At 41.9% G+C, this 17,494-nt stretch overlaps 1 protein-coding gene, 1 long non-coding RNA gene and 1 other non-coding gene across 4 annotated transcripts; 1 reads left to right on the forward strand and 2 right to left on the reverse strand.

Moving 5' to 3' along the window:
• Nucleotides 1-6,286: 6,286 nt before the first annotated feature.
• LOC130855881 (uncharacterized) lies at nt 6,287-10,618 on the reverse strand. Of its 2 annotated transcripts, none has more exons than XR_009054386.1 (4): nt 9,383-10,618; nt 8,484-8,604; nt 6,994-7,096; nt 6,287-6,442 (listed from the first exon to the last, which is right to left on the reverse strand). It is a non-coding gene; the product is annotated as an uncharacterized LOC130855881 (long non-coding RNA). The 2 variants fall into 2 exon arrangements; XR_009054387.1 differs by having other exon boundaries at nt 8,484-8,639.
• Nucleotides 10,619-13,512: 2,894 nt separating this feature from the next.
• On the reverse strand, nt 13,513-15,427 carry ACTRT3 (actin related protein T3). The gene is made up of 2 exons (XM_057739629.1): nt 15,189-15,427; nt 13,513-14,623 (listed from the first exon to the last, which is right to left on the reverse strand). Exons 1-2 carry the CDS (start codon nt 15,386-15,388, stop codon nt 13,705-13,707), a joined length of 1,119 nt encoding a protein of 372 aa, XP_057595612.1. The 5' UTR covers nt 15,389-15,427; the 3' UTR covers nt 13,513-13,704.
• Nucleotides 15,428-16,888: 1,461 nt separating this feature from the next.
• TRNAV-AAC (transfer RNA valine (anticodon AAC)) lies at nt 16,889-16,961 on the forward strand. The gene has a single exon. It is a non-coding gene; the product is annotated as a tRNA-Val (tRNA).
• Nucleotides 16,962-17,494: the final 533 nt, after the last annotated feature.

Below are 17,494 nucleotides of genomic sequence, written 5' to 3' on the forward strand. Positions count from 1 at the left end.
GGAGAAAATTTACTTGCAAATATAGTATCTGAAAGTTGCAAGTCCCGTCTTTACAAAGGGCAGTGCCAGGACTTCCCTGGCGGTCCAGTGGTTAAAATGCCACACTTCCGATGCAGGGGGCGCAGGTTTGATCCCTGGTTGGGGAACTAAGATCCCACATGCCACTTTGTGTGGTCAAAAAAAATAAAAAGGCAATGGCACTTATTAGTGGAGGTCCAGGGTATGGGAGTTCAAAGTGAGAGAAGAGCAGGTCCCAGAGGTCTCTGAGGCAGGCCTCCTATGGTACACAAGCCATCGTAACCCCTTTTCTAGAACAGGACCACAATACCATTACTTGGCAAGATAGCAATCATATTGCACTCGTGCCAGTCCTTTTGCCTTGTTAAAGTAATTTTAGTAGAAGCAACAAGAACCTCGACTCCAACTGGCTTAAACAATCAAGGTGGTTTATCAGCTCTTGAATTTGAAAAGTCCAGAAGTAGAGCAAGCTTTTCAGTCCATTAAGGACTCCACCTCTCTCTCTGTGTTTCTCTGGATTCTGCCTTTCTTTATGTGTTGACTCTGTCCTCAGAATGGTTGCCCTCTTAGTTGCTAATAGCAGCAACATTTGTTTCTTGCTTCTTTGTTGCCATCTGAAGAGAGAGACCATTATTTCACTCAACCATTAAAGTGAAGTGCTGGATCTGTTTCAGCTGGACCATCCCAGAAGCATCATGATGGCAAGGGAGATGGGATTAGAACCATTCCAGAATCAGGCAAGGGTCAATCCATCCCACCTACAATGCATGGCTGCAACTGAATGCACAAGACAGGTGTTATGTAGGAGAGACACCATCACGTCCATATCCAGCCTCTGCACTGATATGCTTTGTCCCTGTAACTTAGAACCACAAAGCTGTCCAAGAAATAGACTCACTCTGTTCCTAGCCATTCTCTCTCTCTTCCCCCTCTTTCTTCTCTCTTTCACTCTCTCTCATTCTCCCTGTCATCTTTACCTTCTGCTTTGTTAAAACTGATTGGTAGTGAAAGCAAGGTAGGAAAGGGGATGAGGAACAAGACGGAAAAGATATAATGTGTCCATTTTAGCAGAAGGACTCTAGAAAACATTCAGTGATTAAATCTACACAGTTACCCAAAGTCTGAAGCTATGGCCAGAACTAGTGCTCTAGATCAGCAGATGTGTGTGGTGATCCAGAAAAAAATTATTTTGGGAAATTTTAGAAGAGAAAGCAAAATAGGTAGATTACCCAGAGGTACTATACAAGTCTAGACAATTCTCCTTTGAACCATTACGATCCCTTGTGTTAGTCATACACTCTTAGTAATTAAGTAAATGAATAATCTAAAAATATGGCAGGAAGTTCCCTGGTGGCATAGTGGTTAGGAATCCGAGCTTTCACTGCCATGGCCCAGGTTCAATAACTGGTCAGGGAACTGAGACCCCACAAGCCACGTGACGCAGCCAAAATAAAAATAAAAATAATAAAAATATGGCCAATGTTGTGCATGATAATTATTCACAATAGCAGGAAAATAATTGAAATTAAATATCTATCAGTAGGCAAAGTGTTATGTAGATTATGGTACAACCATTCAATGGACCATTAAGTAACAATATTAAATAATGGTTCTAAAGGATCTGTAATATCAGAAAGTAAGGTCTGTAATTTACTACCAAGTGTAAAAAGCAGAATTTGAAAAATGATTACTAAAATGTACATATTAGCTATAATTATGTAAAGTATACATACAAAAAGAGACAAGAAAGAAATATACCAAATGGTACTTGAGCTTTATTGAAATGTGATTTTCTGCTTCTCAACATTCTTTGTGATACTGTTACATTAATTTTATAACTGAAACAAAATTAGAAATCATTATTACTTGGCAGATATCTACTTAGCAGTTTACCTCTGTGCTGATAAAACAGCAGTTACAATTAGGTGATCTGTCCTCTCTCCCAACAGTACTCATTCGTTTACTCAAAAAATAATTGTTCAGTACCTATTATGTACTAGGCACCAGGGATATTTCAATGAGATAAATGATTTGGTCCCTGCCCCTACCCTTACAGCCCAGTGAGGAAGATAGACAATAAGCAAATAATTTATTACAAATTAGGAAAACATGGTATGAAGGTAACCAACATAACGTCCAGGAATGGGAAGCTGCTTTAAAAGGGGGTCAGAGAGGTATCTAAATTGAGATGAGGATGAGAAGGTGCCAAAAACTTCAAGTGCCGGGGCAGAGCAATTTAACTCAACTTAGAGGACGTAAGGTGAGAAAGAGCTTGGTGACTGGAACACTGTGCAAGAGAAGTGGGGTTAAAATGAGGTTGGAGAGGTAAAGAGGGACCAAATCATGCAAAATCTTGATAGAATTTTGGATTTTATTCCCAGTGCAATGTGAAACTATTGAAGGGAAGAAACACGTTCAGTTTGCATTTCAATAAGCTAACTCAGGCTGCTTTGTGAAGAATGATTTGGTGGCAAGTAGAGGATGTGATAAGAGGCAGAGAACTAATCAGAAGGTCTCTGAGGGAGATGATCGTGAACTGGATTAGGGTGGTGGCAATGGAATGAGTTAGAGACAGACCAGAGAACATAATGAGGTGAGGGGAGAAAGAGGCAAGGGTGATGCCCAGATGACTGCTTTCAGCAGGTGAACATATGGCAGTGGGACTTCCTGAGATGGGAAAAGTGAGGAAGAATTTGGGGAATAAAATGAAGAATTTAGTTAAATTTAATAACATTGAAGTGGAATTTATAGTCTGCTTTTATAATCTTACTCTCCAGGAAGACCTTTAAGGATGGGGAATATGTTTTTCACCTTTGAAGTCTCAACAATGGAACATGTTACAGATTGGGCATTTAGTAAGCGTTTGTTAAATGAATGTCACAGCTTTGCATATATTTCATTCCTTCCAGTGTAATAAGAGTCTACTTATTGTGAAAAGCCCGATTTTAGACAGTTTTCCTTACCAATGCAAAGAAAAAATTATTTACCATTCATTATTCTTTAACTGAAAAGAGAACGAAAAAGTATGAGATGCTTATTTTTTTAATTCTTTGTTTGTTTAGTTTTCTGTGTTACACTAAAATGGGAGTTAAAAGCTTTAATGTGTATGTTTAAATTCTTGTGCCTGCTACTGACCTTCTTCAAGTGATTTTACCTCCCAGTGTTTTAGTTTCTCCATTTGCAAAAGGGAGATAATGGTAGTTGCCTTATCTCACAAGGATGTCATGAAAATAAGTCAGATAAATTGCTTTGCCCTCCTTAGAGAGGGGCTCTAGAAAGTAAGCATTATTAGATATGATGATGAATACCCACAACTTCAAAGATATTTTTAAATTGCCCCCCAAGTCTTTGAACATGTTAAGCCTATGAATAGCACCGTGTTAGGTGTTTATACATTTCTGGCAAGCTTTCACCTCTTGTTAAAGCAGTAAATGGTCTTTGAACACATGTATTTCTCATTCTTTGATAACCATACTTCCTTGTTTGTACACTTGAAAGATGACTATCACCTGGCATGTGAGGTCGAGTTGAACTCCTTGGTGCCATTACAGTTCAACTGCAGCTTTAATTGAGTTTTTCTCCCAAGGTTGAAAATAAGTCACTTGGTTCATTTTAGTAAGCTACTTACATTCTAAATAATTGTGAGATGAATTCAACTGTTTTCTGCAAATGATATGTATAAATAATGCTTTTCACTTTAGCTATAATATCCTCATTCAAAAATTGATATAAAAATTCAGTATTTTTATTTCATTGCTGTATTTTTTTTTCTGTTGGGCTTTCCTAGAATTGCTTTTAATATCTATAATTATTCACTTTTAACATTTCTAACATAGACAGCCATGGTACACACATAAATATCACTAAAGTAAAAACCTACAACCCTCAAGACAAAATACAGAATAGTGAACATCATCTAGAACAATTGTATTTACTTTTGGCCGGCAATGAAGCATGCATGATCTTAGTTCCCCAATCAGGGATCGAAGCTGTGCCCCCTGCAGTGGAAGCATGGAGTTTTAACCACTGGACCACCACAGAATTTCCTAGAACAGCATGTCATTGCAGATGTGCATCAAGTTCATAATCAGTGTTATATAAAAAAACCTGACATTAGCACTTCCACCCTTATCCACACATTCTTTACCTGTATACCCAACACAGATCAAAACCACTTTCTCCTGGAGTAACCACAATGCTCCCACAGAATGCTGTAAAATCATTCCTTGCAGACTGTAAGAATAAGACCTACCTCTCCTCTTAATAAAACCATCCAATGTAAGTGTTAGTATATCCATTTGATAAATGTGGAACCTGAATTTGGGTGACTTATACTAGATACCTTTGGCCAGATCAGAACCCAAGCTAAAAATGACTATTTCTTCCTGTTTTCTTTTTCTCTCAAGGAAGAAATGAGAATTTGAAGATACTGTTATCAAACAAAGTTTGTATGCCTGATGCAGAGTGAGCCAAAATAAACCAAAACGTTGGAGTTTGGAGCAGAGAAATGTTTATTGCAAGGCAAAGCAAAGAGAACAGTGGCTTATGCTCAAACCCCGAAACTCCCCAATGGTTTTCAGGGACAAGTTTTCACAGGCAAAATTTGGGGTGAGGGCTGCAGGATGTGTGACTTTCTTCTGATTGGTTGGTGGTGAGGCCACAGGGCAGTGCTCCAGGAATCTTGTGCTCGGCCTGAAGTTGCCATCCTCCACCTGAGTGGGGTTCTTAGTTCTGCAGAACTCAAATATTTGTTATAAATATTCCTTGAGGAGGAACCAGGACCCTGCCCCAAGTTTGTTTCTCGACTTCTCCTCCCTTGTTTCCGCATTCCCTCTCCTCCCTGATTAGCAACTGTTTGAACCTGCCCTTTGAACCTCAGGGAAGTTCCTGGAGGCTGAGTAAAGCCTATTTCCTACACACTACTGGGTTGGCCAAAAAGTTCATTGGGGTTTTTCTCTGAGATGCTGTGGAAATACCCAAACAAACTTTTTGGCCAACCCAATAGAAATGGGCGACACAGAAAGGATTTGCATTCAGGAGCCCCACAGGGTCCTGCTTGGTTTCAATATTGCACATTTTGATGACTTTCTAAGAAGGGAGATCTAAACCAAGGTGGAGGAATGGTATGGGAGAAATGGCCTCAATTCCACCAAGTGATGGTAGAAGCTTCCTCATGTTACTGAGTCCAGGCTCACTCTGCTAGCCATACAACAGACCAATGAATCAGGAGCAATGAACTTTCCAATTTTACTTGGAAAGCTTTATTGGGGTTTGGCTGCCAGTTTCTTTTATAGAACAGAGAGGGGGAGGAGATGAGGAAGAAAAGGTAAAAGGCCATAAGATTTGCAAACATCTGCTACAATGGCCAGCCTTGAGGAGCGGATGTGTTAATTTCTTGTTTTTTTGTAGCTATTCACAGGTAGACAGGGTCAGGATGTTTCCCCAAACAAAGGCACTTTGGTTTAACATTCAGGCAGAGGGGCAGGGTTCCCTGAGGCAGGCCATTGTGTATAGACAGTATCCTTTTAGTGAAAAGAAGCAACAGGAAGCAAAGGTTAAAGTAAAAGAAACAGATTCAACTTGTAGTCAGATTTGGCTCGTCCCTGTTAACTCACAGCCCCACCAGCATCTGACAGAATGGACACTGAAGGACAGGCCTATCCATCAGGCTGATTCATGAGAACAAATGTCCTAGCTGTCCTAGGTCCTATATGTGGAAAGGAGTTTCAGTTCTATTTTCAGAATATTATTAAAGTTTTATTTTGAAATTTCTATCTTTAGTGATATTCCCAGGGGCCTATAAAAGATGCTAAGAGCATAGCCTCCTCTCAAATAACAATTATCTTGCATAGGCCTTTAACTGGTGGGATGGCCCAAACTCCCATGCTTCGGGGAAAATCATTCCTGACTTCTGGTATCACTGAATTTGCCTAGGCCAAAGGTCACAGGTTAGTAGCTATGATGGGTCCGATTTTTTCTCAAAGGGTTTTTTGGGTGGCACATTGCAATGACTTCTGACACCAACACCCAAGTTAGGCCAAACTTCACAGGTAAGGGCACAGCTCTCCACAAGACTGCCCTTATTTCAGACATCAGCTTAAAGTTTGGGGTTCCCTAAGCCATCCTCACTTCTGACCAGCTGGCTACAATTCAGCTGGCTTCTCCCTCAGGTTAGATAATTCACTGGAATGACTCACAGAACTCAGAAAAGTGCTATACCTTCAATTATAGTTTTATTACAGATAATGGATTCAAATCCAAACCAGCCAAAGAGAGAGATGCACAGGGTGAGAGGTCTGGGAGGGTCCCCAAAGTGAAGCTTCCTCGCGCAAGCTTCAAAATGTCGAGTTTTTATTGGGACTTCATTACATCCGCATGATTGGTTGAGTCCTTAGTCTCTAGTCCCACTCCTCTCCTGAGAGGTCTGGAAGATAAGGACATGTCTGATCTTGCTGGTGTGACCAGCCCCCATCCTAGGTCATCCCATAAGCTATTAGGTACTACAGGGCCCAGCCTGAACAAGAAAGTCACTCCTACCAATCAGGAAATTCCAAGGATATAGAAGCTACTGCTCAGGTCTCCGGAATAAAAGCCATCCAAATTCTTTATTATATACACACACATAATATTTAAATTTTATTTTAAATTAGCTATCAACATTTTAAAATCAGTCTTCACATAAATATCTAAACTTCTCGTCCCCCCCTGAAATATTTGCAATTTCAGGCCTCCATTCCCACAGGGTTGCTTCCCCTTTAAAAGGGATATTTTCCTCACCATCTCCACTGACTATTTTCTTATTCTTGGTGTGATTCATTCCTTTTGTTTCCTTCTGGTGCACTGCAGGCATTTAAATTTGCAAACCTTGGCCTAAGCCTTAGGTAATTTTGCTGTTTTTACTCCCATCACACATTATTACCTTAAAAGAATAAATGGGGAAGGAATGACAATTACCTTTTGTCATTTCATCCTCACCTTAATTTAAAACCACTCTTCCTCTACACTTTTTGTGAGTGTGGGTGCAGGTGTCTTCTATTTGTCTCTTATGTCTTGAGCCAGGCCAATATGGAATTTTTGACTGCAGAACCAGAACAAACTAAATTAAAACTCACATCATCCTCAGAATGAAAAATTATAGCCAACCCAGGACCTTGGAAAAGAAGCCTCTCTTTCCAAAGACAAAACAAAACCCATGTTTCTCAATATTTTTAAAGCTATAACTTCCTTCACAAGCATTAAATTCTCATTCTCCTTTATTATTTGAAATTCATAAGTAATTAAAAATAAATAATTCAGACAAATATTGTTATTTTCAAACTTCATTTACCCCTTCCCCCATTAACACCCTTTGCAAGTCACTCGTTTAAATAATCTTAAAGGCATGAAATAAGCCCCAAGTACTGCAGGGGCCACATGGATACATGTAGTCTCTCTCAGGTACACGTTGCATAGACCTTGAAGTCCAGGTGATCCTCAATATTCACAGATTTCATATTTGTAAATTCACCTTCTAAAATTTATTTGTAACCCCAAATCAATACCTACAGCATTTTTACAGTGATTCACGGACACACACTGAGCAGGGAAAAATTTGAGTCAGTTGACACAAACGTTCCCCGCTGAGGTCAAACAAGGTGACCCACTGCCTACTTGTTCCGAAAAGAACACTGTAAACAAGTGCCCGTTTTGTGATCTAGTGACACTTTGTTTTTCATTTTTGCGTTTGTTAATGATTTTGTTGTTTAAAATGACCCCAAGTATACTGCTGAAGTGCTGTCTGGTGTTCCCAAGTGCAAGAAGGCTGTGATATACCTAGAGAAAATACATGTGTAGATAAGCTCATATACAGGCAAGAGCTATTGTGTTGTTGAATATGAGTTCAACGTTAATGAATCAATAATATATATTAAATAAGGTGTCTTTAAACAGAAACACACATAAAACAAGATTATGCATTGATCAGTTGATGAAAATGATGTGGCTAGAGGCTCTCAGGAAACTAATTTTGTATTTCCCCTCGGAGAAATGGTTTCGTATTCACTAATTCAGTGTTTGTGGTGACTTTATAGAACAAAACTACCACAAAAAAACAGAATAAACTGTACTTGTAAACTAGTGAAACACACAACGGACTTTCCAGCACAACATCCTATCAAAGAAGGCTGTGGAGGGAAGAGAGCAGGGGATGAAAACTAAGCTCACAGGCAAGTAATCTTTAAGGATGTTATTTTAGTTATTTGTTCCCACTAAAAAGAAATGATTATATTTAGGGCTTCTTATGTAAGACGGGGGAAAAAAAAGGATGTTATTTTATTTTAAACCATAAAATGGTGGTGGAGTGAACACTAATCATCTTTCCCAGGCAAGCCAGTGCAGCATTAAGGTAGCACATTCTAAAAAGAACACTGGACATAAAAGTTCAGGGGGCTAGCTGCTAGTCCCAACCCTGCAAAAAATTAACTTACCCAAGGGAGTTTCTTCGTCTGGTAGAGGGACTTAAATCTTGTAGCAGTAAGTCACATTTGCCATAATTATTATCTCCAAAAAGCTGTCATGTAAATTATCTCATTGGTTGAACTCTTCTTGCTACAAAATTATATAATTTAAGGAAGTGAATCATTCTGCCAAAACAGAAAAAAAATGTATCAAATGTTCATAATACTGAGAATTTTCCTTTGGAATGTTTATAAGACATTTGTCAAGAAGAGGATTTCAAGTATAAGAACTAGAAAACGGCTGTGGTCTTTTAAAGTGTATTTATTAAATCACTACTTTCTTTTTTAAAAATGAGAGAGGGGGACTTCCCTGGCAGCCCAGTGGTTAAGACTCGAGCTTCAACTGCAGGGGGCACAGATCTGGGGAACCCCGCAGGCCTCAGAGCGCAGCTAAAAGAAAAAAAAAGAGAAAAAAAAAAAGAGAAAGAGCCTCCTCAGTAGGTGGCCATCCTTTCCTCAGGCTAGACTCCATCACAAATTTTGCAAATGTGGAGAATCAAAAGTACCACTAGATGGAGCAGGAACAAAAGACATTTGTAGCTCAAGGAACCCTGGCAGTCTTCAAAAGTGATCTTAAAAGGTCTCTTTCTGAGTAAATGGAAACTTAATGAAGTTAGCAGTTACCTCAAAAACCTAGAAAAATTTCTGGCAAAATCAGAACTAGAATCTTATTCACTAACTTACCCCATGTTCTTTCCACAAAACCATGCTGATGGGAGAACTTTTTCTTTCTTAGAGAACATTACCAGAAACAGTGCAGTCCATTTTTTTCACATTTCTTAACTGAAGGCTAAGAATTATATTAGACACTGAGGGACCTACTTCAGGCAATCGAATGAAACGCAAGACATGTTCATACGTATACTGACATGGTTCTGATTTTTCTTGTCCATTGTCGGGTCCAGATCCCAGCTGGGTATCACACTGTTAATTTGCCTTTATAATTCAGGTTGCCGGCTACTGTCTCCACAGCAACTGCCGCCAGAATAGCTATCTTAAGGAAGTAAAGGTACTGACTTCGGATGAATCCTTACTTTAACCTGCAAGTTAGATTTTGGAGACGAATGGGCCTTTTTTTCCCTCCCCCCCTTCCCCCCGCCCTTTGGCGAAGAAACCTGCCCCAAGTCGGGGGGGGGGGGGGGTATATACATATTTCTTCCTAAACTTTTTTGTCACCACTTAATACTTTGCATCCAAAGACGGAGACAAAGTTGAAAAGCAACGACCATTAAGGAACATAATTTCCACTGTTTTAAGAACAGACTAGATCTTCCAGTTAACAAATGTTAAGTGTTTAATAATCTCACAAAAAAAATCACTGCTCTCCTAACACCCGACTGGCCGGACTGACTGCGATCTATTTACGGAGAGGCCAAAACCTCGACAAAATCCGCAGAGCAGGAACCGCGTTGGGATACCGATAAAGGGCAACACCACCACAGGAGGCAGAGGACAAAAAAACCCTACGCTAGCTGGCCACTCGGCTCACCGCCCATTCATTTGAACCAACTTGGAGGTGCCTCCACGTGTCCTTCTGACAGTTCCCTCGCACGCGCTCCGGCCTAGTCTGCAGGTTTGGAGGTACGCAGGCCCACCACCAACGGCGAGGGAAGACTGACGCACACAAGCGGACTGCCCACCCCCCACCCCCCGCAGCCCCTCAGGCTGCAAGTGTCTGAGCCGAGTCCCGGGTGCACGTCCCACAGCTCAGGGAAGCGCACCAGGCGCAGGGACCGGCTCCGTTCCTTTCCCTGCGGTAAGAGCCGCGCCTCGGCCCCCCGAGCGACCCGCGGCTGACAGAGCCCAACTCTTCGCGGCGGCAATGGGCGCCTCCGGAGAAGCCCCGGGCCGACCGCGGCCTCAGGCGGGGCGCGGGGGCCGGGCGGGCGAGCCACGCAGGTTTCCCGAGAGAGGCGAGCGAGCCAGCGGCTGACATTTTTTGTTTGCTTCAGACTAGACGGTGGATGGCGGCAGGCCGAGGCTTTTCCGCCCGCTGAAAGTCAGCGAGAAAAACAGCGCGCGGGGAACAAAAGCGCAGCGCCTACGCCAGTCTCAGTTAGGGTTAGGTAAGAGATGGCCGCTACCCCTCTCAGGCCCACCCTCCGCAACCCAGCGTGCAGTCGGCTGCGGCTCCTAATAAAGGGAGCTGCCGCCGCCTGCGCCGATTGGCCGAGTCCTGCCGCCGCGGCTCTCGCGAGAGCCGGTCTCGCGAATATTTTTTTCAGCAGTTCTGTTTCCGGTCGTGAGGACGATCGTCGCCCCACCCACACGGTGCTTAGCGGCAGATTTTGATCTTTTCTTACGACGTATTCACTTGTAACTTGAAAACTAACTTGAGTCTTTCTGAGCGCCGTTTTCCACGAGGCGCGGTGCAAGTTACTATCTTAAAGAAACGGAATTCATAGAAAAATTTTAGGGTCGAAACTGATTCTCAATTCTGATCACATTTGTTAGAAAACTTTACGAAAATAGATTCACGAGCAGCATCTTGGCTCGGCTCATTGGGCTGCCTCCTCCTTAGAATGCCTTCTCTTAAACTTCTTGAGCAGAGGATGTTTTATTACGTATAACTGCTTCATTCGATCTTAACACTGAGGACTGAATATCCCTTTTATTAGGAAATAAAGACTTTTCAATCACTGACTTTGCTTTAATGTTGTGTCGTGATTACGTCAAAAAAAAAAAAACAATACGCCATAAATTGTAGCAGGTTTTATATACTGGCCGATACGATGCTGTTTTTCATATAACTGGCTGATCTTAAAAGTTGAACTTAAAAGTTGAACTTTTGTTCAGTTGGGTGAACTCCATGGACTTGTCGCTATTGGCATCTCAGTCTGAGGTAAAATGTTAGGGGGATTGGTATGATACGATTTAAGACAAGGGAAAATATAACTAAACGGAATTTTCACATTTTATTTCCTTTTCCTAGATTACCTGAAAAGGATCACCTATGACTCCAAGGAAGAGGCTAGAGTCTGTACAGAATATTCCAGGCTAGTTGTTGGGTTAACTGCCTAAGAAACCACAGTTAAGGATTGTGCACCTGCCTAACCTAGCAAGCTACTTTGGAGATCACTTTAAGTTTATATCTCTTAACCTCTTTAAATCTCAACTTCCTAATTTGTAAATGGGAATACTACTCGTCTTGCCCATCTCTCTGGGATATTGAAGTTTGTTAGATGTATCTAAACAGGTTAGCCGCGATTTTAGGAAAAAAGCACTTAAAGAATTCTAAAGTGAGGGGGTTGGGACCATTCTCTCTACAGTGCTTGTAAACCTAGTAAGTACAGCATCAACTGTTCAAACTGCTCTCAGATAATCATTTTTTACACCTTATCCAATCTAGTAGTTTTGCTTACAATCACTAAAATGGAAAACACATGTCAAAGAATGAAATGCACCTCTTCACAAATGCTTCCTTCAGGCCAAACTGAATTACTTCCTGCTGCTTGTACATGCGCATCATTTTTACACCTTGGAGCCTTGACCCTAATGTTCCCTATGCCATCAGTGTGCTTCTGGTCAATTCTATGTATTGGCATACCTACTGGGAGTGCACCATAGAAGTCATCAGGGAAGGGGACAGAGATGAAAAGCGAAAGCCCACAATCCCTGTCTTCTAAGAACATATCTAGTAATGGAGAAAGACAAGCAAACCAAAAGATAAGACTGCATAAATTAGGTGGTCAATAAAAGTACAGGTAATATAATGTGCTGAAGGACACAAATAATCGATTTTGACTCTATGGAGGAAGTAGCATGAGCTGAACCCATAACTTGTCTAATTCTACAAGCAAAATATAACATTTTGAAAGTGCCTGTGGAGACATCATCTTGTTTGTATTTCCTAAGGACCCTATGAGACAGATAGAGATTAGGATTAGCAACCCCACTTATCAATGAGGAAATTGATCTTCAAAATGTTTAAACAACTTGTTTAAATCATGCAGCTGGTAGTTGGCAGAGCCTGGACCTGAACCCACATATACTGCCCCTAAATTCAGAGGGATGGGCACTCTATTAGGTTTAAATTCCAGCTTCAAGCCTAGCCCCAAAGCCAAGTCTATCAAAAAGTCTTTTCTGAGCCCTCAAGGTGTTTTCCCTCCTATGAATCCCCATTTTGTACTTCTCTTAGGACACTAACTCACTTTCCACCTTATACTATTGTAATTAAGGTATGATTTTCACTGCTTACACTGGACTGCTGGCTTCTTAAGGACACACTCTGACTCCTGATCTAGCACTTATTGCACTTAGCACAGTGCTTTACATAGAACAGATATTACATACTTTGAGTTACGTCAACACTGCCATCATTTTCTCAGCTACCTTCATCATTTCAGACCCTTCTTTCCCCTTCACAACTAATTAGGCACCAAGCCTTGGCAGTTTTTCATAATTTCTTTTTAATTCCTATTGCTTATAATCTTGAGTATGACTTGACTACTTTAAATCTAGACTAATAACTTTTTAATTGATCACTGAATCTCCAGGGCCTTTCCCAGTCAATTTATCCTCCAAACTACCACCACATTCATCTTGATTTCCTTATGTCTCCTATTTTCAAATCTTTAATGGTTCCTTTTTGCCTACAGGACATTTGAAACAAAGCCTTCCAGTAACTGGCCTTAATTTACCTTCTTAGTCATTGCTCTTAGTCTGTTCAATATGAGCTCTTCATTTTAACAAAACCAGTGTATTAAACATGTCTTGAATATGCCTTGTTCATCCTCATATCTAGGTTCTTGCTCATTTCCATTATGCTCCTCTGAATATCTGCCCCTTTTTTTTTACTCCCCCCCCACCCATCCTAATGCCACCTCATTTATGATGGCATACTTCTGCTATGAAGTCTTCCCTCCTAGCCACTTTCTTTTCATAAACTTCAACAGCCTTAAATCTATATTACTTATTTGGCACATATCATGTTGTACCACAAATTGCTCTCCCCCTCCAAAGGAAATGTAAGATCTCCAAGGTCAAGAATGTCTCCTCTAGCATTTAATTTTACTCAGTAAACATCTGTTATTTGACTGCTTCACCATTATTTCTCCCCATTATAGAAATGCAATAGAGGCATGGACATTCCAATAATTGAAATATTTTCTGTTCTTCCAGAAACATATAATAGCCAAAGTTTTCTATCACATATGCTCAAAACATTTTCTTCTAACCATGCTATCTGTATTCAGAAACATCTTTGGTGTACTATGTTGGGTCCAACTTCTTTAAATTCTGCAGCAGTGATCCACATGTCCTGGAAGGCAGACAGGGATGCAAGAATAGAGCCTCCCATCCACACGGATATTTTCCTTTCTGGGGGAGCTATAACCTGCACAGGGGTGTTGGCAGGCACCACCTTTGCTATGTCTTTCACTAGCCGCTTATCTAAACCAGGGAAAGAGGTTGATCCCCCAGCAAGGATAATATTGGAGAAAAAGGAATTCCTCAGATCTGTATCACATTTCATTATGCTGCTGAAGCACATCTTATCAATGCCAGGGGTCTCAAGGTGCATGAGATTTGGAGAGAAGAGAGCCTCTGGACAATTAAAGAGCTGGTCATGGAGCTTGAGTGTCTTCCCATCAGGTAGTTGGTAAACCTTCTCTATACAATTAGCTTTCTTGGCCTTTTCCTCTTCAAAGTTCATTGCCACATAACAATAGGTTTCCTTAATGTCTGTGATGATCTTTCTGTCTGAAGCACTAAGCAGCATGATGCCATGTTCCTTCAACAGCATCATGAGGTAGTTGGTGAGGTCAAGACCTGCCAGATCTAGCTGCAAGACACCGTGAGGCAGACAGTAACCCTCAAAGATGGGTACACACTGGGTAACCCCAGCACCTGAATTTAGCACAAAGCCAGTTGTGAAGCCAGCAGCAAAGAGAGCTAGCACCCCCTGGATGGACATATAGAAGGCAGGAACCTCCAGATGCTCAAAAAACACTTCAGTGACCTGTTGCCGGCTGGCCAGTGGGTTCAGTGCTGACTCTGTAATCAAGACTGGGCCATCACAGGGCTTTAGCTTCAGGTTATCATCATAGATATGCTTCCACATAATCTCCATATCCCCCCAGGAAGTAATGAGACCACGCTCCACTGGGTAGCTGCAGGAAGAGCAAAAAGATAAGTGGCACTTTAAATGTTTCCAGTTTCTACTCTCTTCAAACCTGGGTTAATCCCTATTTATTACCAGTATCCCTTTATGGGCTGTGACCACCAGAGCCTCTCAGAGAGAGTAACTGCCAGCAAAATTAGCCCTGCTACCTTCCAATTTTTGTTGCTTTCCATCTTCCCTGCCCCTTTGTAACACCCTTTTTGACTTAAAAAAAAATTGGGTAATCTTCACAAAATAGTACAGTTTTAATATCCGTTAGTTGAAAACCAATAGCCCAAATGACAAAGGTACCATGAATTGACATTCCTAAATGAACTTGTATTTTCTGAACGATAATTATGTTTATACGTTTGAATACATTTGAATAGATAAAGAGCAAGTAATGGTATGTGGTACCCTCAGAGAGATGTGGCGCCAGCGTTTGCAGTAACGAAGGCTGGCAGAGACTTTCCCGTTCCTCACTTCTTATCTTTTCTCTCAGCCTCGCGCCCCTCCCTCTGGGCTCCCCCTCCTTCCCCTCCGCGCAGGTCCTGCCCGCCGTGAGAAGGCGGTACCTGATGGAAAGCGAGCTTCTGCGATCCTGGGCTTGGTCTCCCACGCACACTTCCTGCGCGCCCTCGGCCCGCCAGCTCTGGCCTTTGGCGCGGCCGACAATGTTGGGGTACACATACTGAGGCTCCCGGGACCCAGCCAGGCCCGCCTTCATCACTCCTGAGCCGTTGTCGATCACCACGGGTAACCGGTAGTAGCTCATGCCGCCGCCGCCTCCCGTCGCCCGGCCGCTCGGGCCACGCTGGCTGCGGGCTGTTCGGGAGCTCAGAAAGTGAGGTGCCGGGTCCGACGGCCTGGAACGCAGCGTCATAGAGGCCCCGGCACGGCCCCGCGGGCCCTGAGCCAGGCTGGTGCTGGCCGTGGGGTGGCGAGGGTGGGGAGTCCCAGGCCGGGGGCTCAGTGGATGCAAGGTAGACTCTCAAGTGCCACCCACGATTGCGTCTCACCTGGGCTGGACCATTCCTCACCCCCTTGGAATCCGGGAATGCCAATATCAGGAAAACCTGACTTTCTTCCCCCAAAGCTAGATACAAATATAACCCTTCACTAGAGGCTTTCTCTGATACCTCGATGAGCCATAAAAAAAAAACGGTTTTATTTCTCAACGTCATTACATTCTGGTTAATAGATGTCTGACGTCCAGGGGCCTGCAGAAAGCTCTGAAATTCCTTGAAACTAGAAAAGGGTGGAGAGATTTGACAGGGAAAGTGTCGTAGTAGGGGAGGCACAGTTCATGCTTCTGAACTTTTTAAAAGAGAACTTCGTCAACTTCTAAAAAGGGGGGGAGGGGAAATGCTAGGATTTAAAGTGGGTTTTACACACTTTCGTTATTATTTCTATGTGTACTGGGCAATACTTTGTTGTGTTTCTTTCCCCGTTGTTTCTAAGCAAAATGTACTCAAAACCAAAAAAGTATAATCTCACTTAAAAAAATTTTTCTTAGCAATCCCATCAGGTTTCCCAGCCTCCCCCGGTGTCATATGGAAGCTCATTCTCGTTCCCTAAAAATACTTGATTTTTAGGCATAAGGGTGTTTCTGCCTCTTTGCGGGAAAAACGATATTCCTTAGATCATACGAAGTCCAGGCTTACAAAAATTTATGCATATTGCGTGCCAAAAAGCGCATCTTGATGTCAAATATATACATATTTTTTTTACCTCCTCAATTTTGCACACTCTGTAGAAGATTTTAAAACTAGTACTGTCTAAAACAAGTACAGAGCAGAGGAGGCAATTCAAAGCTAACTACACGTCCCTACACCAGAGGCTGAAACGGTTGCTTTCTCGCTAAATGACACTTCTGTGCTGCGCGCCGCTGCGGGAGCAGAGACTCCGGGATCCGCGTGCTGCCAGCCCTTTCTAGCCTGCCAAAGCCCCGAAACTCATCCGGGACTCTCAGCTGAGAAAAGAAACGAATATAACACTTCTTTTCCGTAGAAGGAAGTGAACCCAAAAGAAGGGCAACTAACGGGTACCCGGTTTCTAACTAGGGACTTTGAAAAAAGTGTGTGCAAATTCCAACTTTTGAAATGGTAGTACAGTTCAACTGGACATATGGTTATTTCCTCTTTGGGGGAGGGTGGGTGGGATTCATTGTTTTTTAAGTTAAAAGTTATGCTAACCTTCCTTACGTTTAAATGTTTGGGAACTGAATGTTTCAACAGCGATATCAAGGGCTTTCTGAGCAGCCCTTAACAGGCAGGTTTCCGTAGTGTAGTGGTTATCACGTTCGCCTAACACGCGAAAGGTCCCCGGTTCGAAACCGGGCGGAAACAACTTTATTAACGCTTCTATTTTCTTTCTCCTCTACTTTAAGTACTTTTAACAGGGTCCTGTGATACTCTTTATGCTGGCTTTTTAAAAAACATAATCCCGAGAGTAATTTGCAGTACCCTGGGAATTTGAACTTTCAACTTGGATATTTTACTTGTTCATCAACTGTTTTTTATTAACAGCTTACACATGGAAGAAGTGCTCCAGACTTTAAAAAAGTTTTAAATTCAACTCACAACCTGATACTGAAAAAATAATATAATGCACAGCCTACTAAGAGTAATCAGACAGTGCGGAAAAACTGGTAAGGCTTGTCGCCTGCAGCACTCTGTATTACAAGTCATTTGGTTTTCCCCTTGAGATTGCTGATTTCTCTAAACGCCAGAGATCATGTTTTATGCTTTTCCCATATAGTTAGCATCTATTTGACACCTAGTGGTGACAAATATTTCTGAATTAATAAATTACCAAAAAGGATTCTGACAAAAATAAAATGAAATCAGAAAGAAAATTATACCCATAAAGATGAAATCAA

The sequence above is a fragment of the Hippopotamus amphibius genome, chromosome 6 (genome assembly GCF_030028045.1).
Source record: "Hippopotamus amphibius kiboko isolate mHipAmp2 chromosome 6, mHipAmp2.hap2, whole genome shotgun sequence".
Taxonomy (NCBI): Eukaryota; Metazoa; Chordata; class Mammalia; order Artiodactyla; family Hippopotamidae; genus Hippopotamus; species Hippopotamus amphibius.

Bases quoted from the DNA above. Each gene is read 5' to 3' on its own strand.
- ACTRT3 (XM_057739629.1), bottom strand. From the start codon at position 15,388: ATGAGCTACTACCGGTTACCCGTGGTGATCGACAACGGCTCAGGAGTG. The intron at 14,624-15,188 runs GTACCGCCTTCT...CTCTTCCTGCAG, and splicing joins AGAAGCTCGCTTTCCATCAG to CTACCCAGTGGAGCGTGGTC.